General features: G+C 36.3%; 1 protein-coding gene across 8 annotated transcripts in view; it reads right to left on the reverse strand.

Annotated features, from left to right (window-relative positions):
* Positions 1 to 27,281, reverse strand: part of LOC139360952 (ubiquitously transcribed tetratricopeptide repeat containing, Y-linked) — a 215,591-nt gene that overhangs the window by 129,703 nt on the left and 58,607 nt on the right. For all 8 annotated transcript variants that reach the window (XM_071089429.1, XM_071089428.1, XM_071089427.1 and 5 more), the window contains exons 5-7: positions 16,229 to 16,287; positions 12,576 to 12,696; positions 185 to 239 (exon numbers count right to left, since the gene is read on the reverse strand). In XM_071089429.1, coding sequence (XP_070945530.1) covers positions 185 to 239; positions 12,576 to 12,696; positions 16,229 to 16,287 — 235 coding nt within the window. The remainder of the gene's footprint in view (positions 1 to 184; positions 240 to 12,575; positions 12,697 to 16,228; positions 16,288 to 27,281) is intronic.

A 27,281-nucleotide genomic window follows, 5' to 3' on the forward strand; every position in this document is an offset into this window, starting at 1 on the left:
CTGACTGTCTTTGGGCAAGAAAAATAGTACTCGAATCAACTCAACTCCAGTGACTTAAACTCTCTGAATCAGGCACATGCCTTCTACTTCTTTTCTCAAGAATGAACAAAAACAAAGGTATCAGTAGACAGAAAGGTATCATCAATATTCTTTGCTTGAAAGTATTTTGTTTAAAAATACTTACTTTCCGCACTGGACAAAGTACATGGATTACAGTCAATCAAGGCTAACTGAAAATGCTGCAGGAGAAAAGTAAAAATATTAATGCACTAAATTAAGAGTTGCATAAAATGACATTTTCTATTATAGCTTTTCAATGTCTATCATAATTTAACAAAGCTTACACCAATGCACTACACTCAACCAAATAAAATTACTATAATTCCAAATTTATTGTTGAAAATGTAAGTGTTAATCAAGTTATTTCCCCAAGATAGTTAAGAATGGAGGCTGTATGGAAGAATTTACTATATTTATATTTTTGTTTTATTAAAAAACTTCAGATATTTGAAGTAAACAAAATATTACGGTATAAATGAGACATGTAATTCAATTCACTATTTTAAAATCTGGAAAATACAAGCCGGGCGCGGTGGCTCACGCCTGTAATCCCAGCACTTTGGGAGGCCGAGGCGGGCGGATCACAGGGTCAGGAGATCGAGACCACGGTGAAACCCCGTCTCTACTAAAAATACAAAAAAAAAAATGAGCCGGGCGCAGTGGTGGGCGCCTGTAGTCCCAGCTACTCGGGAGGCTGGGGCAGGAGAATGGCGTGAACCCGGGAGGCGGAGCTTGCAGTGAGCCAGGATCGCGCCACTGCACTCCAGCTTGGGCAACAGAGCAAGACTCCGTCTCAAAAAAAAAAAAAAAAAAAAAATCTGGAAAATACGATTATATTTTTAGAGCATTATAGCTTATCCAAACCTGAACTTCAGAAACCAACTTAGATAATATGAGAATTAACATAAAGAATAAAACATACCTAGTTTTACTGATTCTTCAATGTCACTGTATATCAAAACATTTAAAACCTGTATGTACAACCTACTGAAACACATCAAGTAACTATTTTCAAATTCACATGTGAAATGTAGTTGTTCTTTGCCAATAACTTTTTTTTTCATTTATTGACAAAAGAAGAAACTGGACGTCAAGCACTAAGCAGGGTGCTTTTAAACATATTTAAAACAGGGTGCTAAACATTTTAAATGTATGTGAATTATGTATATAAAATATCCAATCATGAAATATTAAAACACTTATATTTCTACTCTAAATATATCATATAAGCCTATGCAGAATGCAAACCAACTTGTAGTTCTGTCCACAGATAGAATGAATAATTGCTAAAATCACACAGTAATTAATGTTTATAATCTATGAACTATTTAACTAAAGATAATAGGCCTTAAAACTCATTTAAATAAGAAATGCACACATCTCTTTCAAACATTCTACAAACTATTCCCATAAATATTCGATTTTCAGAGCCTCCACTAACTTTCAAGAATAATCAACCATGATACCAACAAAGGTCAAGCTACTTTAAAAGTCAACTACAAAAAGATCATTACCTACAACGAAAGTATTAAAATTGTACTAAAGATACTAATATTTAATGTTTAAAATGACAATATACATAGTCAAATCATAAGTTGTTTGTAAAAATAAATTATATTCAACAATGTTTAAAAACTAAGTTTCAAGGGAAAAATCAATGTGGGAATCAGAGATCCTAAATACACCTAGTCAAATTGAGAACTGTCAATTAACAAAGAACAAAATTAATGTTTTCTACATGATATTACAATCAAAGAATGATCACAAATAGCATCAAGAGAGTGAACACTAGCTAGTAGACACGGGCTTGGCATCTGTGTTATAATATTTAAGTTAGTCTTTTCAGCAAATGGTATTTTAAAAACTAAGTATCTGTATGAAAAAAAAGTTGGGCCTCTGTTATGTCATATGCGAAAGTTAGCTTAAAATGGATCAGAGACATAAACTTAAGAGCTAAAACTATTAAAGTCTTAGAACAATAAACAGGAAAAACCTTTATGACATTGAATTTGACAGTGATTTCTTGGATATGACACCAGAGACACAGGTAACAAAAAAACAGATTTACTTAGCTTCATCAAAATTAAAAAATTTTGTACATGAATGAACCACAATCAAGAAACTGAAAAGAAAAAAAAATGCAAATTATAAACTGGATAAGGAATTAAAATGCACAATACAAAATATGTTACAAAAAGACTGAAAAATTCAAAATAGGCAAAGGACTTGAACAGACATCTTGAATAATACAAATGGCCAATAAATACATGAAAACATCCTCAAAATTATTAGCTATTAGGAGAAATACAAATGAAAACCACAATGTGATACCAATTCACTCCCATTAGGATAGCTACTACCAAGCAAACAAACAGAAATGAAAAAGATTTGTTTTTCTTTTTTCTTTTTTTATTTATTGGCAAAGCAAAGAAGAAATTGGATCTCGAGCATTGAAAACAGGACTCAAACTCTGTGTACATCAATGTTCAAGGCAGCATTATTACAGCAGCTGAAGTGGAATAACACAAATGTTCACCACAGATTAAAGGATTAAGAAAATGTGGTTTAACTATAGAATATTATTCAGCCATATTCATCCCAAAGGAATGGGAAGATTCTGCCAGGGAGTCTGAGGTTGCAGTGAGCTCAGATCACACCACTGTTCTCCAGCTTTGATGACAGAGTGAGACCTTGTCTCAAAAAAAATACAGAAAACAAAAAGGAATTCTGATACATGGCACGACATTGATGAAAACCTGAAATATGCCAAGTCAAATAAGCCAGATATAAAATGACAAACATTGTACAAGTCCACTTATATAAGACACGCAGAGAGTTCTACTGAGAGCCAGAAAGTAGAAGAATAAAGGAACTCCCGGGTACTTGGAGGAAAAGAGAATGGCAAAGTATTGATTTATGGGTGGAAAAGTTTTGTATAGGATAATGTAAAGTTCTGAAAACAAGTGGTAATGGTTACACTGCATTGTAAATAATGCCACTAAAATGTACACTAAAATAGTTAAAATGATAAATTTCATGTTACATATATCTTCCACAATAGCAACCAAACAAAAAAGACAAAACCTAAAAGTATTGAGGCTCCATTTAACTTATGAAGTTACCATTTAACTTCGTTTTTTAAAACTTACCACTTGAAACACATTCTGAAATTGGTAATTCATAATCAAATAGGCTTTTAATGATAAATACTTCATCAATCATTAACGAGAGATGATAATATACAAAGGGGTTCAGAATATGCCACCCCAAAATATGCGATTTTGACATAAATATTACTTTGAGCTACAGGCAAATAAGAAACAGGCACAATAAAACTCTCCATCCTCTTTTCTACTTGAAAGGACAGGGTGATTCTTAATTTCTGAAGACAACTCTATACTCTTATAAACCTAAAGGCAGCACAGGAGTAATCTATGTAACTTCTCCCAAATATTTACCTTTCCACAATTTGCTTCCCCTAGAAACTTCAAGTCCTTCCGTTTGTCTTGTCAGTTCTCTACAAATTTACTATTCTTTTGGTTACATCTCACAGCAGCCCATATTGTACACTCTTCTGAGTTACTCACAGAAAGAAAATAAAACTTCAGGACCCTCTAAATGTATGATGCCAAGAGGGAAGTTAAACCGTGGAAACTGAGTCACACAGAATGTTTGCAATTCTGTTTCTTATAGTTTCTTGGACAACAGCTCCTGCTCATTGATCTTGTTAAGTAAACAACTAAGAGACACCAGACATTCCCCCTTCCAATCACTCATCTTTGAGATTGTCTCTTTTATCAGCCTAATTCAGACTGGATGGTGCCTAAGACCCCATGACAGTTACGTCTTTGTGTAAAATGTTGAATATACTTTCCTGAAAGATAAAGACTACCTCAACAAATCAGATTTTTGTTAACTCCGCAGTAACCCTTACATAGAAGAAAGCTTTGTCTGTATAAGCGAACCCAAACTTCTACACTTTGGAAAACTAACTTTCCTGGAATCTGTGTTTGCAGGGACCTTAGCTTTGCAATTGAATAAACTCTCCTTAAACATTATGCTGACCTTTTTGATTACTTAGGTTGACACTCATCACAAAGTTCTCTAGTGTATAATGTGCAATGCACACATTAATAAATTTGTTTATTTTTCTCTTGTTAGTCTTTCTGTCAGTCTAATATTCAGGGCCCCATCCAATGAACCTAAAAATAAATGAAGGCAAAAGTCTTTTTTTCATATAAGATCAAAACAATTGCAGACATTAGAAATAAAATGCTCAAAAAAAAAAAAAATTGGACCATATCAATGTCAACTTCCTAGATGTTACCTTTGAGAAAAACTGATGGGTATAGGATCTTTTTTTGTATTACCTTTTATAATGATACATACATATTTTTGAAATAAAAATAATAAAAGCAAAACTGGGAAATAAAAACCTTATTTCCTGAAGAAAAACCCAACATTTGAACACTGTGAACATTTCTTTTATTTCCCCTTAGTTCTGTAGTTTGAATATTCCATTCAAAACTCATGTTGAAATTTAATTGGTATTGTGACATTATTAAGAGTAGAGATCTTTAAGAGGTGATTAGATCATAAGGGTTCCTTCTCATGAATAGATTAATGCTGTCATCAAAACAGTGGGTTCCTTAGAAAAAGGGTGAGTTTCACCTCATATCTTTCTATCTTGCTTTTAATGTGATGCCTTTCACCATGTTCTGACACAGCAAGAAGACTTTCTTCAGACGTGGTCCCAAGATCTAGGACTTCCTGGCCCCTTGAACTTCAAGTCAAATAAATCTCTTTCTTTATAAATTACCCAGTCTCTAGTACTCTATTGCAGGGGCAGAAATGAACTAAGACACTTGGTTTGCAAACTGAAATGTGGATCCTTAACATGCTAACAGAACAAGAGAATACAGACTATTTTTTAAGTATATGAAGTACTGGAAGCACAGAATACTTATTTTCCTCAACACAAAAAGGAAATCATAATAGCCACACTTCAGACTATACTATATTTTTAAGTAAAATGTGTCTTGAAATCATATTAAATATATGAGAATACAGGCCTTTCCTAAACAAGTCACCACAGGATAGAAACTGGCCTGAAAAGAAAATAATTTGGCCAGGTGCAGTGGCTCACTCCTGTAATCCCAGCACTTTGGGAGGCCCAGCACCTTGGGTGGATCACCTGAGGCCAGGAGTTCAAGACCAGCCTGACCAATACGGTGAAGCCCTGTCTCTACTAAAAATACAAAAATTAGCTGGGCATAGTGGCAGGTGCTTGTAGTCCCAGCTACCCGAGAGGCTAAGACAGGAGAATTGTTTGAACCCAGGAGGCGGAGGTTGCAGTGAGCTCAGATTACGCCACTGCACTCCAGGCTGGGTGACAAAACCAAGGCTCTATGTTTCAAAAAAAAGAAAACAACTTTGTTGTCTGCCTCAGCAAACATCATCTCATCCTCTTAAAAAAAATCTTAGGCTAGGATTTAAACCTGCATTATGAAGCCTTTTCTGGATCTCCCCAGGCAATAATTTCTGTTGCCTAGACAGCAGTTTGATCAAAATGTTTTTGTACTAAGTATACAGAAACATTAGAAATAACTCAATAAAATATGATACTAATTTTAAAATCAATTTTAATATAACCATACTCCATTAAAACCAAACAAAAATATCTGTGTACTATTATAGCATTTTTCCTTCACATTCTAGGAAAGCAGTGTATCAAATATGCATCTGCTAAATGTAAGCTATGCTAATTAAAGAAGCATTTCTGAATGTTTTCATCATGTTGTTCAGAAGGGGCATAGGATTTAAAACTCCTTTTTTTTGTTTGTTTGTTTGTTTTTTGAGACGGAGTCTCCTGTCACCAGGCTGGAGAGCAGTGGTGGGATCTCAGTTCACTAGAACCTCCGCCTCTCAGGTTGAAGCGATTCTCCTGCTTCAGCCTCCCCAGCAGCTAGGACTACAGGCACACACCACCATGCCCAGCTAATTTTTGTCTTTTCAGTAGATACAGTGTTTCACTCTGTTGGCCAGGGTGGTCTCAATCTCTTGACCTCATGATCCACCTGCCTCAGCTTCCCAAAGTGATACAGGCATGAGCCACTAAGCCCAGTGACAATTTAAAACTTATGAATTGCTTGTTTCTGTTTATTTATCCTTATTTTCCATTTAATATCTCTGACCAAGGTTGCAGGTAATTGACCTCAGAAAACAACACTGTGGGTAAGCGGGGACTACTGTATACTTATATGCTCTACTAATCTTTAAGAATTTCCTTGTAGAAAGGCAGGCATAATGGCACACACCAGTAGTCCCAACTACTTGGGCGTCTGAGGTGGAAGGATCACTCTGGGCAAGGAGTTCCAGGCAGTGTATTATGATCATGCCTGTGAATAGCCACTGCACTCAACCCTGGAAAACAGTGACAGCCAGTCTCTTAAAGTATAATTTCCTTATATAAAATATATTTTAAAATCTCTCATTCTTATTTATGATAAAAAATGTTATTCATCAATGTATACTTTGAGCTTGGTCAGTACTGAGCAAATAAAGCCCTCAAATATCCTCTTCATTTGACAGGTAAACTGCACGCCTACTAAGGCCACGTATTATGCATGTAACAATAAACAAACATAATCCCTCCACTAAAAAGCTCTAGCCAGAGAGAAATATTAAAAGTAAATAATTATGCTCATCTGATCAATTCAGCAATGGCAAGAATTTCACATAAAAGTACAAGACATCCAGCACAGATCTAACCACCTACAAAAGGGTGCCTCCTTGAAAAAATGTTATTAAGATAGGACCTGCATAGATAAGTAAAAGTTACCATGAACGAGTTCTAAAAAACGCACTACAGAATAATAAGCATCTGGTAAGGGCCCAAAAAAACATGAAGGAGATAATACGAAATTGTATTGTCTTTTTCTATTCTGAACATAATAATAACAATGATAGAAAACTATTGAAGTGTTTAGGACAAAATGAAAATCTGAGCTCCATTTAAAAATAATCTTCCTTTTTTAACAGACATCACTGCTGCTCCTTAATATTTTTAGTTATATTTCCAGACACATAAAAAGATTAACTCAGATTCCTTGAGTGTCAGGTGTGACCTGGTGAGCTAATAAATCAATTTTCTTTTTTTTTGAGATGGAGTCTCACTCTGTCACCCAGCTGGAGTGCAGTGGCGCAATCTCAGCTCACTGCAAGCTCCACCTCCAGGGTTCACGCCATTCTCCTGCCTCAGCCTCCCTGAGTAGCTGGGACTACAGGTGCCCGACACCATGCCCAACTAATTTTTTTTGTATTTTTAGTAGAGACAGGGTTTCACCTGTGTTAGCCAGGATGGTCTGGATCTCCTGACCTCCTGATCCGCCCATCTCAGCCTCCCAAAGTGCTGGGATTACAGGCGTGAGCCACCGTGCCCGGCCTAAATCAATTTTCTTAAAGGGAAAAAGATTAAACAGACATTTCTCAAAAGAAGACATACAAGCAGCAAACAGGTATATGAAAAAAAGTTCAACATCAATCATTAGGGAAAAGCAAATGAAAATTACAGTGAGATATCACCTCATAACATTTAAAGCTAGCTATTATCAAAAAGACAAAGTATCATGCTGATACAGTTACAGAGAAAAGGGAACCCTTAACAATGCTGGTGGGAATGTAAATTGGTGCAGTCCTGTGGAAAAAAGTAAGCAGTTTCTCCTCAAAACTCAAACTACAATATGATCCAGCAATTCAGCTACTGGTATTTAACCAAAGGAAATGAAATCAGCAGCTGAAGAGACATCTGTCAAGTTTATTGCAGTACTATTTACAGTAGCCAAGATATGAGATCAACCTAAGTGTTCATCAATGATTGAACAAGGTAAGAAAATCTGATATATATGTGCATATATGTGTATGTATATATGTGTATATAATACGTACACACACTGTTCTTCCATTTACAAAGAAGAAAGTACCAGTAAGTTATTTCTTCTTTCAAATTAATGTAGTTACAACTCTGATGAGGAAAAAAAAAATGGTACTGCGTATATCGTTTCGCTTAAAGTTGAAGTTTCCAAGAAACTATTTGATGATGTTAAATGAGATCTTAAACTGTGCCGTCATTTACGGCCACACAGATGAACCAGGAGGACATTAAGACAAATACTGCATGATCTCAGTTATTCTAGAACATAGTTAAAAAATCTGATCTCATAGAAATATAGAGTAGAACAGTAGAATCAGAGGCCAGCAAAGACTGGAGGGACAGAATGAAGCAGAGAAATTAATCAAGGGGTACAAAATGACAGGTAGATAAGAGAAATAACTTCTGGTGTTCTACATAGCATAGCAAGCAGACTACAATAAGCAATATTATATAGTGTGTATCTCGAAATAACTAGAAAAAAGATTCCAAATGTTCTTTCCATGAAGAAATGTCTGAGGTGATGAATACGCTAAAATTACCCAATGTATACATGTGTCAGAAGCATCACACTGTATCCCACAACTATGTTCAATTATTACGTGTCAATTAAAAATGAAATTTTAAATAATTTTAAAATTAAAAATATTCTGTTAAATATGATACTCTTTTTTTTTATTCAAGGCAACTTAGTAATCCCAAAACGATCTAAGGAATAAGGCCTGAGTTGTTTTGTTATATGCATTTATGATCTCTTACCACAGCAAATTTTAAGAGTTTAAAAAGTCCTCACTAACAACTCTATTTCATGACTTCATAATGTCAATCACAATTGATGTTCCATGAGTTTTAATCCAGACTCTCTCCTTAAATAAAACTATTTTATATTAACATGCAGATAGGGACTGCTGGTCTATGTGCTGTTATATAATTAAAAGCAATTTCAAAGACCACTTGATTTCTGATCTAGATGTGTCTCCTGTCACATTCATCCATTTGATATTTGTTAAGAACCTACATGATGTCTTAATTTTTTAAGCTTATTTTTGTTATGTTATGTCCAGTACTTACAGTATCCTAAATACTGAAGAACCAAGTAAAATTTTGTTAGATAATTTTATATACCTTACTCACTGTGTCTTAGAAGGTGGATATAGTTATTCTATGTCCACAGATATCATAAGAACCAATTAGGCACCCCAATACAAGGTTACATATTTATTTAAAAGGCAAAATAAAATCAATTTATGTTTTTAAAAAATGTTACAAGAGAAATAAAACATGAGCTTTTTTTTGTCCTGGTTTTGAACATGGGAATGATGCCGTTAATTCTCATCTTCCTTACCCCTTTCATATCTGCCTCTTAAATCAGCATTTATTATTTTCCACTAGCAAATTTTAATGGGACAATAAATACCTCAGTACGCTCATCACCAATAATCCTCATTTTCAAACACAAAGGATTTAAAAAATCCAAAAGCTTCTAACGTTGCGTGTTCAAATAAATTAGCATATATAGAGATAAGCAAATATTGAGTAAACTTCTATACAATCTTTTTCCGGCTTTACTGAGGTATGTATATATGCCTCAAAACAAACGTGAATATGGATTTTTGATGAGGTATCTGTATACCTGAATCAACTAACCTTCAAGTCTGAACTTCCTATTATGAGTTAAAGTAGTTATTGAGTTGGAATTTATAAAGTAAAGCCCAAAATGTCCCTCGGAGTACACTTTGCCGGGAAAACACTTGCTGTTATACAAATATCATAATAGATTCCATCTTTGGCTACATAAACTACTAACCAGCTAAAGAAAACTGGAAACTTTGAAAACGGAGATATGTATTCTAACTCAAACCTTTATTCATTTTAAATGCCAAGTACTTACAGCAATATACAGAAATATCTCTTTCTCAGTTAAATTATTGATGCCTATAATAATCCCAACAATAGAAAAGGAATATTTTGATTATGAGGGAAAACTTAAGAAATAAAATTTCAGGATGAGATAAAAATCAAGTAAGATATTCAAGCTAAGAGTGAGATTAATGTTGAAAACATCCCAAAACTTTTTAATGCTATACAAATGAAATAAACATCAAAAGGTTGCTGTTGGGTGTTTAAAATAAATGAAAGATGGGCAAAAACAAAGAAAACAGCATATATCTAAGACATTTTTTGCTAAAACCAACATTACTTGAAGGATTTGTTACCCTTTACATCTAACTAAGCAAAGAAAAGCACATATAAGAATGAGTTATCTGTTACAACTAAATAACCAGGAACACTTTCAGTGAGTAGATGAACTCATGACAATGAACCCTCAAATTCCTCTCAGCCTAAATATTTAAATACTTCTACTTCATTAAAGTAAGAGCTTTGCATCCATAAAATTCTTTAAGATAACACTGTATTTACTACTGAATTAAGTCGTTTCTCCTCTGGTTTTTATATGCATGTTTCATATTTATGAAAAAAAATAATGTATTGTGCTTACTCCTTTCTCTCTCCAATATATTTCCAAAGAACACAACCATAAAACATTGCTGTGGCAAAACAAATACGTTCTAAGAAAATATTACCCTATTTATTTTCTGCTGTAAAACATCTTAGAGCCTTTTACAGACATTATATGTGAGTGTGTGTGTGTATATATATACATACACATATGTACATATATATACACATATACACATACAATGTGCAGAGAGGATTAAATCTACAAAGTGGCATAGCTGTACTTATTTTCAATTTCAAATCCACAGGTATCTCAAATGGTAAGCAATTTGAAAACGTTGCTCTGAATTTGAGAAAAACTGAAAGTTTGAGAATTTCAGAAAAACTGAAAAATTCCGTTCTATTTTTCCACATCAGTTGCACTTAACCTTGGACTTATGGACTCCTCAATTCCACTTTTTTTCTGAGTAGTGTGAAATCGAATTTACATAGTTTACTTGCAATGATTTTAATGTTTTGGGATGACTATGTTCTACCAGTATCACTCTTTAAAAACATAACTAGCAGAAAGTTTACATAATTGTAAACTTTAAAACGAGGAATAATTGAGTAAGAAACACATGCAGTAAGGTATTAATTCAGCAACTCTGGGTTGACCAGACAAGCACATTCAAACAAAGGTATGAATCTTGACAAGCTCCTGACAGTAATCTCTGAAGTCCTTGGAATATCTAGTCTGACAAGAGTGTCTTTATTTATTTGGGGCTTTGGTTCATGCCAGATAGTTATCCTAATAACTGATTTATGGCAGAGGCCTGGGGCAATATGGTATCAGACCTCCCTCTGTAGGCACTGGAGACTGAGCTACTAAGGGAGTCCAACTTGTAAGCTACTAAGGCAGCTTAGTAGGCAGGTCCTCCACAGCTACAAGATCAAATTCTAGTAAAAACTCTGAAAAGCAACAGTCAGTGAGCTCTTCTGGTGGACAATATTCTGTTCATGTTTTCCTAACTTGCTGTAGGGAGAATCAACTGCAGCTTACAGATGTACAATAGAGGACAAACGAAATCTTCCACCTGGTTCTCTCTCTTAGACTCTGCCCTTATACATCTTTTCCTTTAATAATTTTAACCTGTATCCTTTCACTGTAATAAACTGTAACCATGAATATAAGTGTTATTTGGGTTAAGTTCCTCTAACAAATAACTGAATTTGAGGGTGGTTTGGGGAACCCCAAACAACATAGAGTTTTTAAAAGCATTCCTTTCGTATTTCTCTGTTTGTGAGTTCAAAGTAAATCCGATTGTTAAGTCACATAAATACCCTCCACCTTTAAAATTAAGATAATCTACAAAAGAGCTGTATCTGGAAAAGGAGAAACATACTTAACAGTCACAAAATCACAAACCTTATTATTTTCTCCAGAAGCTATAATTCTTTCAAAAGCAATGCTTTTAACTTAAAGATAAGGCCTATTTTCATTAAAGTCTTGGAAAACATAAAAGAGCTGCACATAGCAAAAAACTAAAAAAATTTTGAGAAATCAAATTTCCACAGAATTAAGATATTTAAACAATAATTTAATTTTTCCCCAAAATCTGCATATTACCCAAAATCTGTGTATTTACCAACTAGCAGTCCAAAAGCCTGAGAGAGAATATTATATTATACAACTTTGTTATGACATGTTTGCTATTATAGGTGTAGGTTTCTAATGAGGCCTATACAAAACAATAATCAATAGTTATATCACTGGTATGACATCACTAATTGGCCCGTTCTCTCTTTTTGGTGGCAGCCACTTACATGCAATAATGTTGATGCTCAGAGGAAATCAAAACTTTCACCATCTCCTGATTATATAAAAACTTTTAAAATTAAACAAAACAAAAAGTTTAAGATGCTAAAGTTATCTTGCAAGTGTTCGTATTTATTTTATATCCTGAAACTCAGTTCCAACCTTTTTTCAACCCTTTAGGTTATATCCTCAATTTTCCAAGATTTTTATAGTGCTAAATTCCAACACTTCTCAGAGACATTAAAGTGTGCGTGGGCACACGCACGTGCATGCATACACATACATACATGTGAAATTGTGTATGTGGGAAAAATCTCAACCACCTACCTTTAAACTAGACTTGTAGTCTGTGTTCACTTTGAACATGAGACCAAGTCGTAAATGAATTTCCTTGGCTCGACAAAAGCTGGGGTCAACATAAAGCACATCTTGAAATGCTTTAATTGCCCTGAAAAAAATATAAACATAAGAAACTGTAATTTTTAATACTTATGTATATGTCATAAGTATAGGAAACATTCTAGGTATTCAATTTTAATGAAAGTACCAACTTTATAAAAAACAGTATGAATGAACAGATATTTATTAGAAAGGGGTAAGAAAGCTCATAATCCTTTTTTTCTCAATTCCATCAACCATTCAAAAATATCTGAATTTTAGTGGAAATTACTACAAATCTTTCTGAAACATCTCAGGGAGGAAGAGCAGGAAAATGTGAAAAGGTGAGAAAGTGAAGTGAGAAAGTTAATCCTGTTTCTATTCAGCTTCATATAAGCCAACCTTTAAAACTTTATTTCTGCCTTTCATTTTTGGTTTACTCTTTTTTTTGTAAATGACGAGGTCTCAATCTGTTACCCATGCTGAAGTGTAGCAGGATAATCACAGCTCACTGCAGCCTGGACCCCCTGGGTTCAAGCAATCTTCTTATTTCAGCCTTCTGAGTAGTTGGAACTACAGGCTCATGCAACCATACCTAGCTAATTTTTTCATTTTTTGTAGACCCTTTGATGTCCTGGATGGTCATGAACTTCTGGGCTCAAGGGATCCTCCTACACCAGCCTCCCAAAGAGCTGAAATTACAGGCAAACACCTGGCCTGTCTGCCACTATCTAACTACTATTCTAAGTATGTGTAATAATATGGGTAGGGGATCAACTTTTATTTTTTCCACATAGATTTCCTATAGTCTAGCATACTTTGTGGAGCAGACTATTTTAATCCCAGAGCAATATGGTGCTACCTTTGATATAAATCAAGTACTCATGTTCATGTGGGACTGTTTCTGGGTTCTCCAATCTAATTCAGTGTTCATTAGCCTATCAATTCACCTTTGCTTAAATGCTATTATATTGTCTTAATTATTGTTTCTTTTTAAAATGGGTCTCTCCAATAAAGAAAATCCACAGATAAGTAGAGTTTTTTTTTTTTACTAGTGAGTTTATTTTGAATATTTTTACTGCTTGAATTATGTAAATGATAACTTCCTCAAAAATAAATACAAGAGCAAAAAGTCTGCTTGAATCTAAATTATTCTCCAAATACTCTGAAAGTAGTAATTTAGAATCTTAAGTGTTTCTAATACAAATGACAATTTTCTATAGAGTATAAAAAGATACAGATACCAGTAATAGCACAAAATAGGATATAGGATACACACATGCCCCAATAGGTTAGTCTGATAACTAATTTCCTACTTCTAAAATTATGTATATTTTTATACATCATTAATATATATTAATTCCAAGATTACACATATTAAAAGGTAGGGGGATTGGGGAATTATACAGACATCACTTAAAGACATTAATCTTTCACTTATATATTAAAGTCATTACTATTTTTTATCTATGTTAGCTTTATCTCTCAATTGATTTGATGTTCTTATCTTCAATCTGTGGGAGAACATGAGTTATCACAACTATATGAAAATTAATCAACATGATGCACACTTGTTTATTTCCCCTAAACTGTATAGGAATACAGTTTCCCTGTCATTAGTCTTATACTGGACTTAGAGTTAATTCTGGCTGACTAAAATGATTTTATCTATATGCCCAGAGAAATAATTATAAATACTGATTAAAATAACCATCTTCCATCTTTACATGAAGCAAAGTATAATAAATTATTCTACTAACTACAACTTATATCCTTATTTTGAATACATGTCCCTAAATTCTTTACCAGTGTTATCACTGACTTGGGCAGTCAGGGTCAGGTCCCCAGTGAAACCTGACGTTCAAGCCAGAGAAAGCCTGAAGCCTGAAAACTGGGCTGCCAGTTCCAAGTTGAGTCTGTGACCCAGAGTGAGAACTTCCTTGACAACTTTTAGCCAGCCGAAACGTGCTTTTTCTAGGCCACCTTGGACTAATCAGCATGCACTCCCCCGTTCTGAGCCCACACAAACCCCAGACTCCACTACACTTTAGCACTATCCATCTTTGGGTAGGGGATACCCACTTCAGGTCCCCTCTCAGCTGAGAGCTGTTCTGTTTCTCAGTAAAACTTCTCTGCCTTGCTCACCCTCTAGTTGTCCATGTTACCTCATTCTTCGTGGACCCAGAACAAGAACCCAGCACCCGCCAAAGGGCAAGGCATAAAGTGACTGCAACACTGTAGCCCTCCTGCCCTCTGCCTGCACCAGGCAGCTGCCCCATTTGACAGGAAGCAGCAGTGGGGCCAGGCCAGCCCAGGAACTGTTGTCTGGAGACAGGTAATGGGACTGAACCAACTGGCAGGCACGCAACGCCGTTCATTGGAAGTGTGTGGACTTGGTGAGGGAGCGGTAATTACGTGCTGTAACATTTGTGGGGGCTCAGACACCGGGACTCCCCAAGCCAGAGCTGTAACAAACTGTAACACCCCATTTGGGGCTCTGTAGTTTCTGATATCTCCGCATATTTTCGGTGCCACAGCGCTCCCCTAGTCCAGATGCCCAAGGCGGAAGCCACTGAAGAACTGTTGGTCCAGCCATAGACTTGCACAGAACTCACCCACGTGCCAGCACCTGGAGCTGCCCAACCTGCCAGCACACCTAACTGTATGCCATGGCCAGACCCCATGGTCACTGGCTCACCCACGTCTTGTAACTCTGCACCTGGCTCTCCACTGGTGGGTGTGAGATCTGGGTGGGTACCATGAGCCTAGCACAGCCTGCAGGGCCAACTGGGCAGAGCCAGTCCAGCCATCAGGAACCAAACTTGAGCAGGGGCTGTACTAGCCAAACAGGTCTTGTGAAGCGGCACCCAAAAAATCCTTTGTCGGTACCCTTCCCAATGACAAATGAACAGAAATGTCTTTCGATTTCAATGCCAAAATATGCAGAAAATATGCATTTTTTTGCTTTCAGTAGGAATTTTGTTTAAATTATTAGACTGGGGACCCAGACATCAGGTCTGCTTATACTACTAAATAAATGATTAAATAACAGTGACCAAGAACTAACAGATTTATGACTGATTATACAGGAAGGTTATGAATTAAGTTTAAGATCCCTTAAAACAATATAAACCATTCATGAAAAAAAATCTTTATAGAATCTTTAATGCTCAGTAGCAAACAATTCAGTATATCCAGACTTGATGTAATTAAATGCCCGAAAAGCAGAGAAGGAAGAAAAACAGATGGCAGGAAAAGCTACCCAGGTTAAAGTTAAATATTCACCTGTGGGAAAACACGTCAAATAGCTGTCAGTGCATATTTAAGAACTTCGTAATAAACATTACGGCAACCTACACATTGCAAATCTTGATCATATACTTATTATCTTCCTTTGGACTGTCACAGCACTCAAATAGGGTAAAACATTAAACAGGAGCATGGCAGTTTATAACCAAGTCACCAGTTATTGGCCAAGAGGAAAGGATGATAGGCTGAACTTGATTAGGAACTCCCATAAAATAAGTGGTACTACTGGAAATGTGTGGTTATAGACATTAAAATCACCATTTACTGGAAACAAATAGTATAAGTCAACTTACCAATGAAATGCATTGTAGTAGAAGTAGACCAAACCAAGGCCATATAAAAATGCAGCATTCTGTTAATATAAAACACAAAACAACCCTTATAAGAGATTTTATATCTATTACACATATTAGTAAGAACTCAAGTAATGAGAAGTTTTAAGTTCTGAATATTTTACCATATATTATAATATTTTTCTCTACTTTTTCTGTAGTTCTCTCCATTTTGTAAATTGGAATCAATTTTCCATTCGATGTTACCAAAAAAGTACTTTTTTTTTTTTTTTTTAAATGCACAGCATTACCCTCTACTAAATGTTAGCACAGACTGTGCATCCCTCATCCAAAATACTTGAGACTAGAGGTGTTCCAAATTTCCGACTTTTCTGGGTTTTAAGTACTTGCATATCCATAGATACCTTGGGGATGGAACCTAAGTTTAAACACAAAATTCATTTGTTTTCTATATAGCTTATACACATAACCTGAAGGTAACTGTGTACAAAACGCTGAATAGTTTTGAGTATGGATCAAAGTTTTTGTATATTGAACCATCTGAAAGCGAAGGTGTCACAATTTCAGCCACCAAGAGCACAATCTGTGGTTGTTTGGCATCACCATCATTCGTAATCAGGAATTTACATATGCCACTGACAAGCAAATATTTTCTTATACTAAGTCACACGTAAGTGCTTAAAACAGTAAAAAAAAAAAAAAAAATGACACAACATTATACAGTGAGAAAACAGTGTCTGGATAACTAAATAGCAAGGTAGCATACAATCATGGGCCATGTTAATGACAGACAACAATATATATACAACAGTGGTCCCACAGGACTATAATTGATTTTTACTGAACCTTTTCTATGTTTAGATATACAAACACCATTGTGTTATAATTACAGTTTTCAGTATTGTAACATGCTACACAGGTTTGTAGCCTATAAACTAGAGGCTATACCATACAGCAAAGCTGTGTAATAAGCTGCATCATTTAGGCTTCTGTAAGTATACCATATGATGTTCACACAATGATGCAACTGCCTAATAATAAATTTGTCAGATTGCATTCCTGTCATTAAGAGGTGCATGAGTGTACCTGTATCAGCTGATAAACTGCAAAAACAACAACAACAGAACAGCAGGCTCCCAGTCTCCACCTATGATGCTGTATTTTGATGAAAAATTTACTGTATACACTGTATTATTTATTTATGTTTTGATATGGAGTCTCTGTCATCCAAGCCGGAGTGCTGTGGTATGACCCAGGCTCACTGCAACCTCTGCCTCCCAGGTTCAAGTGATTATCCTGCCTCAGTCTCCTGAGTACCTGGGACTACAAGTGCCCACGATCACACCCAGCTAATTTTTGTATTTTTAGTACAGATGGGGTTTTACCATGTTGGCCAGGCTAGTATAGAACTCCTGAGCTCAAGAAATCCACCTGCTTTGACCTCCCAGATGCTGGGATTACAGGCATGAGCCACCATGCACGGCCTAAATGGCTTGTTAAATGTTTCTGCAGAATTATCTGCCTCATACACAAATGGCTTTTACTTTGGACGTCTCTTTCATCTTATAAACTGACATGATTTCTTGTTATGAATGCCTGCTGTCCTAGTCCTTCGATGAGTCCATCAGGCATTTTCATCACATTGTCTGTAGACATCTTCCCTGCAGTCTTAAAAATACCACCTTCATCATCACTATTATCACAATCACCTTAATTCAACCAGACTATTCTGGCTATTTCACAATTGTTAAAAGAACAACCAGGGCCTCATTATTAATGTTAGAGTCTTGATATACAATTCTTCTAGCTTTATTTTGTGTATTTAAGGAACAGAGATGTCATTTTTTTCTTACTTGACATAGAATATCCTTCAAAGTTACCACCTTGTTTATTTTCATCTCTGAACATGGTCACAGAGCATAGCTGTGCCAGACATTAAGACAATGATGTCTTTAGTCACTGCATTGCAAGTACAGGCAATAGCATATACAGCATCATTCTTCATGCTAACTCCTTCTGAAGACCTGCCACACTCACATGTCTGTTCATTCATGCCAGCATGCTATTCAAGAAAAATTTTTGTATTTAGTCTTTATTGATCTAAAGATATTCTATCCTGCTCACATGGTTGAATTAATGAAGTCACATTTGGAGAAAAGGACATGCCAAAAAGATTATTTCTGAGTAAAATTTCAGCTGAAGGATGAGCAGAGCAGATGTCAACCAGTCCAGCTTCTTGCAATGAGTACAAGCAGCTAGTACAAAATATTTACAAAACCAATCAGAAAAGATGTTGCTGGTAATCCATGCCTCTCTGTTAGTATAATAATGAACTGGTAAGAAATTCACTCCCTGAACAGAGTACACAAGCTGTTGTCAACCACAGTAAGTTCAGATTTATGCATGCTTGTCACATGAACACATGCCAGCAGTTATTTTTAAACTTCTGCAACTAGCTTGTTGAATACTCAACTGTTCTCTTCAGTTTTCAGTTTACTGTGATAACAGCCACTTGTTTGATGATGAGCACACTATTATTATGTGTCAGGTATTCAGTGCAACACTGACAGATCCCCTCTTTCAATACACAATCAAAATCTACGTTTTTAACTTTACGCAGTGTTTTCCTATTTCTCATTAACTTCAGTTCATCCTTTCTGCATGTAACTTCAATAGTTTATCCTTCTGTTTCTTCAAGTCACATTGGTGATCATTCCAATGCTATGCTCTTCTATAAATGTTTCATACTTACATCACAGTTCAGTTTCTCTACGTTTCACTTTATGTGCTACAAACATAAATGCTTTCTCTTTTTCTTATCATTTTTACCCAAAAGGGTAACTGCCAGACTTTTGTGATACAGTGTCTTTACATCACTAAGCAGAGAATAAGCAAAAAACAGTGCATATAGGTTTTGGCCCCATGTGGGGCATTGTGTCATTGGCACATCCAGTCTACACAAGTGTTATTTTATTACCCTTTGTGGCCTTGCTTATATCTGGCATGGCTGGAAAAGGTATGTAACAGCTGAAGGGACCTCAGAGTGACTTCTTCCCTTGGGGATGGTGAATAAACTATGTGCTGTGCACCTGCATTTGGACTAGGACACATCACATGAGGCTGGGTGTGAAATTTTCAAGTTTTCAATTTATGGAGCACACTTTAATATTCAACAGTTCTCTTCAGTTTTCAGTTCACCGTGATAATCTCCGCTTGTTTCATGATAAGCACACAATTATTATGTGGGATGTATTCACAGCAACACTGACAGATGCCTTCTTTCAATATACAACAGAAATCTATACACGATGCTCAATGTGTATTAAAAACAATATTTTAAACTCAGAAAAGTCACCTAGCTATTACATTTTTAGATTTTTAGATATCACTAATTCTTTTTGCGGCATGAAACAGGGAGATGGATTCCTGAAGTAAATTATAATTTTCGGTTGCCTTGGCATCCATTTTGAATATAAGCAGAGCTTTTTCATATTTGAAGCAGGACTTAGTTGCCCTTGAGATAGTTTCTAATTTCTCCCTCTTCTACTTCCTCAATATGGTTAATCTACATATCTGCCTTAAGCAACTGCCTCCTGGTTACCACTTCCCTATGGAAGAGCTAGATACAACCTACTTGATTTACCCCACTAACCCTTACAATCTACAAGGATGACACAGGTATGTCACCACGACTACCTCAGTCACACTCTGAACTCCTGTAACTTGCTCTAAACCCATGAATTAGAATCACTGAGCGAAACCTGCTTGGGTAATACCCTGAGTCCTAACAAAGGCTTTGGCCCATAGTTCCCTCACACTGTCTCACCTGGGTTGAGCATCCCAGAGAGTTCCCCCTTTCCATGTACCCTGCAAGGCATGTTATCTTTTCTCTGTAATACACTACTTCTGTTATTTCATTTCTATTGTGGTGCCCCATCCTCTGTTTCACCTGACTTTATACCCAAACCAAACTCTCCTCCTGTCAAAACTCTCCTAGAGATGTCTGTCTTGGTAGGAATAAAGTAGACCCTAGTTAAATAAGAGCCACAAGGCTTCTGCCTGAACAGATGCTGCATGGCTTATGACAGGGTTACTTCCCAGTAAACCATGTGAAGTTGGAAGTGTGGCAATACATTTAAATGCACCTAACTTACTGAGCATCATAGCTTAGCCAAGCCTAATGCATGATTAAGACATTTATTTATTTTATTCTATTTTTTGAGATAGGGTCTTGCTTTGTCAACCAGTTGGAGTGTAGTAGCACAATCATGGCTTCGTGCAGCCTTGACTTCCCAGATTCCGGCAATCCTCCCACCTCAGCCTGCTGACTGACTGGGAACACAGGCACATGCCACCATGCCTGGCTAAGTAATTTTGGCAGAGATAGGATTTCACCATATTGCTCAGACTAAGGCACATTTGCATTAGGCACATTTGCTCAGACTAAGGCACAGTCAGGCAAAATCACTGAAAACAAAAATTATTTTATATTAAAGTGTTGAAAATCTCATTTAATTTACTGAATATTATACTAAAAGTGAACAACAGAATGGCTGTATGGTAACTGAAGCTCACTGCTTCTGCTGAATACATACCACTTTCACACCCTCACTATGTCAGAAACTAAGAGTAATCATTGCCAGTAAGGAACTGTCTTTATAGACGCATTTCTTCTGACAGGGTCATCTGGTGAGAAGGACGTCGGATCACAAGTATTGGGCCATCCACCAAAATATAGCAGAATCCTTTGAAAAGCACACTGTATACTTTCATGGCCACCTCTCCTGGATTCCTTTCATGGCAAGGCTAGAACGTATAGGCATTCTCTAGAGACCTCAAAACCAACTCAGATGTCAAGTACTCAAAGCTCACAACATTAAATAGCTGTGGTAATCCTAAGCAAAAAGAAAAAGCTGGAGGCATCGTGATGCCCAATTTCAAGCTATATTGCAGGGATACATTACCCAAAACAGCATGGTACTGGTCCAAAAATAGATGTTTACACCAATGGAACAGAATAGAGTCCAGAAATAAAGCCATACACCTGTGGCCATCTGATCTTCAAAAAAGCTGACAAAAACAAGGGGAAAAGACTCCCTAGTAAATAAATGGTGCAGGAATAACTGGTTAGCCATATGCAGAAGACTAAAACTGAACCCCTTCCAGTTTACAGTTACCAAAAGTCATAGTTGATTAAAGACTTTAAATGTAACACACAAAACTATAAAAACTTGGAAAGACAGCTTAGGCAATACCTGGGTAGCCATATGCAGAACATTAAAACTGAACCCCTTCCAGTTTACAGTTACCAAAAGTCAAAGACGATTAAAGACTTAAAATGTAACACACAAAACTATAAAACCCCTGAAAGACAGCTTAGGCAATCCCATCTCGGACATAGGAATGGGCAAAGATTTCATGACAAATATACCAAAGGTAATCGCAACAAAAGCAAAACCTGACAACAGGGATCAAATTAAATGTAAGAGCATCTGCAGAGCAAAACAGAGTAAGCAAAACAAGCAGATTAAATGGACAATCTACAGAATGGAATGAAGTATTTTCAAACCATGCATCTGACAAAGGTCTCCATAAGGAACTTAAATTTACAAGAGAAAAACAACTTCATTAGAAAGTAGGCAAAGGACATAAACCAACATTTTTCAAAAGAAGACATATATGCAGCCAACAAGCATAGGAAAAAAATTCAGTACCACTAATTATTAGAGAAAAGCAAATAAAAATCAAAATAAGATAACCTCTCACACCAGTCAGGATGGTTACTATTAAAAAGTCAAAGAATAGCAGGTGCTGACAAAGTTGCTGAGAAAAGGGAACACTTATACATCCTTAGTGGGAGTGTAAATAAATTAGTTCAACCACTGTGGAAAGCAGTATAACAATTCCTCAAAGAGCTAAACACGGAACTAACATTTGAGTCAGCAATCCCATTATTGAGTATATACCCAGAGTATATGCTCACTATATAAGTGGCATAAATGATTTATGCTATTAATCATTGTACCACAAAGACAAATGCATGCGAATGTCCACTGCAGCACTATTCACAATAGCAAAGACATGGAATCAACCTAAATGCCCAGCAATTAAAGTGTAAAAAAAGAAAATGTGGTGTATATACACCATTGAACATTAAACTGCCATAAAAAGGAATAAGATCATGTCTCTTGCAGGAACATGGATAGAGCTGAAGGCTATTATCCTTACCAAACTAAAACAGGAACAGAAAATCAAATACTGCAAGAGACACTGGGATCTACTTTAGGGAAGAGGGTGGGAGGAAGGAGAGAAGCAGAAAAAGTAACTATTGGGTACTAGGCTTAATACCTGGCTGATAAAACAATCTGAAGAACAAGTCCTAGTGACATGAGTTTACCTACATAACAAAGTTTCACATGTGTCCCAAATCTAAAAGTTTTAAAAAGAGAGAAAGAGAATACAGGCAACATATCAACTGTGTCTACTACATTTTTTTTAATAGAAATGGTATTATTCTACCTAGGAAACAACAGTAGTTCAATAAATGTCACTATTTCAACCCTTGATTAACTCATAACATAAAAAAATGTTGGGAATATAAAATATAAACAAACAAGAAATATGTATGCTCACAAATAAATGAAAATCATTATAACAACTCTTCATCACAAAATGTAATCATTTAAATTAGACTTTGCTTACCAAAATGTTATATGCCTATAACATTTTCTATTTCTTCCTAATTCATCTTCCAAACTTCTTATTCAAGTATAACTAATATATTTTCAAATATCCACTCAGATTTATTACAATTTGCTTAATATTTTTCTTAAAAACAGCTCATACTATATACCTTAACATATTTTACAAAAATCTTTAACCCTTGCCATGAGAAACAGAAACTCGGCATAAGTAGAAGGCAGTACAAAAATAGAATAAAGTGAACATACCAAAATTCAACTAGCTTCATTTGACTAGAATTGATTTCAAGAAATAATAAAGACAAAGTTCAGTAAAGAAGAATATTAAAATATAGGTACTAAAACACTTCTTTGTTTTCTCAAAAAAACTAAAAGGGGAAAAAAGAATAATTAAATAGAAGTTGAATACTGCATATCAATAAGAATGATAGTATCTGTGAATGAAAAGTAGAAACAACTGATAGAAGCTCCATAATGACAATATCCATGACACAAGATAAAGCACATGAAACCATGGAGACTGCTTAGATGAAGAACTAGATCTGTGAGTCTAAGGAAACCAACAGAACTAGGAGATCTTGAGACAGAATTCTAAAAAGTAGAGAGCTACAAAGGGAACTTCAGAGACCTGAGGAAGTTTAAACTCTTGTTAAGAAAATTACCAAGATCAGGGAAAAAGCTATTGAAAGGACCAGAAAGAACAATGTCTACAAAACCGAGATCCATAACTACTATCATCAAACAGACTGAAAAAATCTGCACATAGAGAGCAGTGAATTCAAGATCTCACCTAAGTGTTTGGGAATAACTAATATGAGGACTGAGTACTCTTCAGGACTCATCTCAAAATTCTTAAGATAAAACCAGAAGCCGGACTGCATAGAGACATCGGGACTCAAAGAATGACAATATGGCAAGTTGCCTGTCTCTCCTTGTTGCCTTCTACATGTTCCAGACAGGGTACTGCTGAAGGCTCCAACACAGGCCACTAAAAAAATCCTATTACTCCTAGCCAAAACACTAGGAAAAGAATGACATAAAAACTGAAAACTTATCCACAACACTGCCAGAAACCAAGGGGTAAAAAAGTATAATAGCATTCTCCCATACTCCACTACACACAGACATAATAGGGCTGCAATAGGGCTAAGAAGGAAACTGATATTCTTATCCCAATTACCACTAGGCCGCAGACTGCATACCACAACTTCCAAGCACAGTAGTGTCAGCAGAACAAGCCAAAAGCTTATCTTCCATCCTTTGCTGGCAAAGGGAACTGGCACTCTGGATTCTTCTGGAGTATCAACAAAGAGATGAGTAAATCTTTCATTTGTCATAAAGTAGAAGCAGATGATGACACACAGATTCCACTACAGAATATTTTAGGCAAGGCCAAACAAAAAGCTGATGTACACACCCCTTCGTCATTTGAACCAGGCAGTGCTCCAATTTTTCTAACCAGATGGTGTCAGTAGTAACGAAATTGGACTTAATTGTATATCTCCATCTAGTGAAAGTAGGCAGTACTCCATTTCACCCACCAGGATATTATAAAGAGGGCCCTGTGGAGAGATAAACCTTACTTATGTGGGAGAAAAGAACAGGTGCACTGAAGTTATTTGGAACCTTGCAACCTCCTTTTTTATTCCCTTTAGCAAGGCCCAATAGGAAGCTGTGTCACCACATACTCCTACCATCAACCAGGCAGCATTTGGTAGACCACAGTTGGCTTTATGATTGCCCCAACCTTCCCTTCCATCAGAAGAGCCCAGAAGGGAACTCACCTCAGTTACATCCTCATGCTCTTAAAGATAACAATGCCCAGCTTTTGCCTAACCCTAAGAGAGTATCAACAAACCCCACTAGAAACTTCACTGTGCATACTCATCCACACTTACAAGGCAGCCTGCTTTAAAAATATGTAGAGAGAATGGCTGGATGTGGTGACTCATGCCTGTAACCTCATCACTTTGGAGGGCCGGGCTGGAGAGATCATGCAGTCAGGAGTCTGAGACTAGCCTGGCCAACACAGTGAAACCCCATCTCTACTAAATATACAAAAATTAACTGGGCAAGGAGGGGTGCATCGGTAGTCCCAGCTACTCGGGAGGCTGAGGCACAAGAATCACTTGAACCCAGGAGGCGGAGGTTGCAGTGAGCTGAGACTGCACCACTGCACTGCAGCCTGGGTGACAGATCAAAACTCCATCTCAAAACAAAACAAAACAAAACAAAACAAAAAAACAAAAACCACCAGAGGCTGGGTGTGGTGGCTCATGTCGGTAATACCATCACTTTGGGAGGCCGAGGTGGGCGGATCACGAGGTCAGGAGATCTAGACCATCCTGGCTAATATGGTGAAACCCTGTCTGTATTAAAAATAAAAAAATTAGCTGGGCATAGTGGCGGGCACCTGTAGTCCCAGCTGCTCAGGAGGCTGAGGCAGAAGAATCACTTGAACCTGGGAGGCAGAGCTTGCAGTGAGTAGAGATGACACCACTGCACTCCTGCCTGGACAACAGAGAGAGACCCTCTGCCTCCAAAATAAACCAAAGAAACCAAAAAAAAAAAAAAAAAGAGAGAGAGAGGCAAGAGTACTAAGAGGACTGCATAGGCCCAGGAGTTCAAGAGTAGCCTAGGCAACATACTAAGACCTTGTCTCTAAAAACATAGGAAAAGCTAACGAAGAGAAAACTAACTATGTTCCAGACATTAAAGTGAAAAGCAAATTCAAAAATTATTATAGACTATCAAAACTAATACTATCCCAATGTACTTACAGACCTAGTATTAAGTAGATAAAAAGACACAAAACTAACAGGGAGAAAATAGTCACAAACCACATATCCCACAAAGTACTCGTAAATAGAATAAAGAATTCTTAAAACTCCAAAGTTTCAAAACAATTCATTAGAGCAAAACACAGACAATTCACTAAAGCACATACATTAACAAAAAATGCACTAATGAGGCAAATAAGCACATGAAAAGATGTTTAATATTATTAGTCACAAATAAAATGCTAATTAAAACCACATTCTGCAACTGGCATGGAAAATCATTGTTTTAAACTGTGGTCTCCTCTCTCCCAAGCAAGCATAAATACTCTCAGAAAATTTCCCCAGAACCACAGTTTCGAAGGTGAGAGGAGGAAACTGGATGTGGACATTCTACATCCTCTATTGTTTCAGAATCTTCACAGAAAGCACACTTTGATCCTATCCCACAAGAACCACTAGGAGTGCCAGAAAGGCTGACCCACCTGGAATAAACTGAGGACAAAGAACAGAATGAAGATCACACTGACTGGTGAAAGAATCTTGGTGAATATTTTGAACTCCAAACAGAAGGAGAAACACAAAGAGACCAGTTGGCTCCACAGTACTACAAAGGGCATAATATGCAGTAAGGTCCAAATCTCTGTTGAGATTTTCCACAACCCTTGATATTCAAGACTGAAAGCAGTCTTTCCCTCGTCTGGAAATCAGCAAAAGGTCAGCATTAAGTTCCAGTAACTAGTTAAGTCTTCCCCAGAATAGGAACATGACAGGGCAGCAATTTAGTTTTGATGCAGCATTTATTATTTTGTGTTCACTGTAAGTTCCCTAAACTAGGTACCACCTACCTACAGGGCAATGAGTTTGTACCTGTCCAATGTTTTAGTTCCGGTGCTCACTATGAGTCTTCTCCATAATGGGAAAAGAGAACAGTCCAGTGTTTAATTTGCAATTCTAAGTAGTAAAGGTCTAAACCACCAAAGAACATTTGCAAAAACTAGAAGAGGAGGCTATTTCCTCAAAGGTGCAGCATCTACACAAAGTCACAATGATTGCAGAAACTGAAGGAAACAGACACAACCAAAACAACAATGCTCCAGCAATGTACTCAAAAAAAGTGAAGATCTATAAGGTGTCAGATGGAGAATTCACAACAATCCTCTTGAGGTTCAGATAATTAGAAGAAAACAGAGAAAGAAAAGTAAATGAAATCTGGACAACAATCCAGGAAAGAAAAAAAAAAAAAGAAAATTGACATAAATAAATAAACAAAAACAAAACAGAAATACCATAAAGTAAGGAATGCAAAAACCGAACAGAAAAAAATAATTAGAAACTTTCAAAAGCAGACTTTGAAAAATGAAGGAAGAATTACCAAGCATCAAGAAAGACCATGTGAAATTACACAATCAAAGGTGCAAAAATAGATGGCTTACAAGAATTTGGGTAACTATCACACAAAAAAGCTTCCACATAATAAACATTCCTGAAGGAGACAGGCCTAGGATGTGTATTTAAGAAAATAATTCCATAATGCTAGAGAAACATGGCACCACCAAGTAAAGCAGCTCAGCA

The sequence above is a fragment of the Macaca nemestrina genome, chromosome Y (assembly GCF_043159975.1).
Source record: "Macaca nemestrina isolate mMacNem1 chromosome Y, mMacNem.hap1, whole genome shotgun sequence".
Classification (NCBI taxonomy): domain Eukaryota; kingdom Metazoa; phylum Chordata; class Mammalia; order Primates; family Cercopithecidae; genus Macaca; species Macaca nemestrina.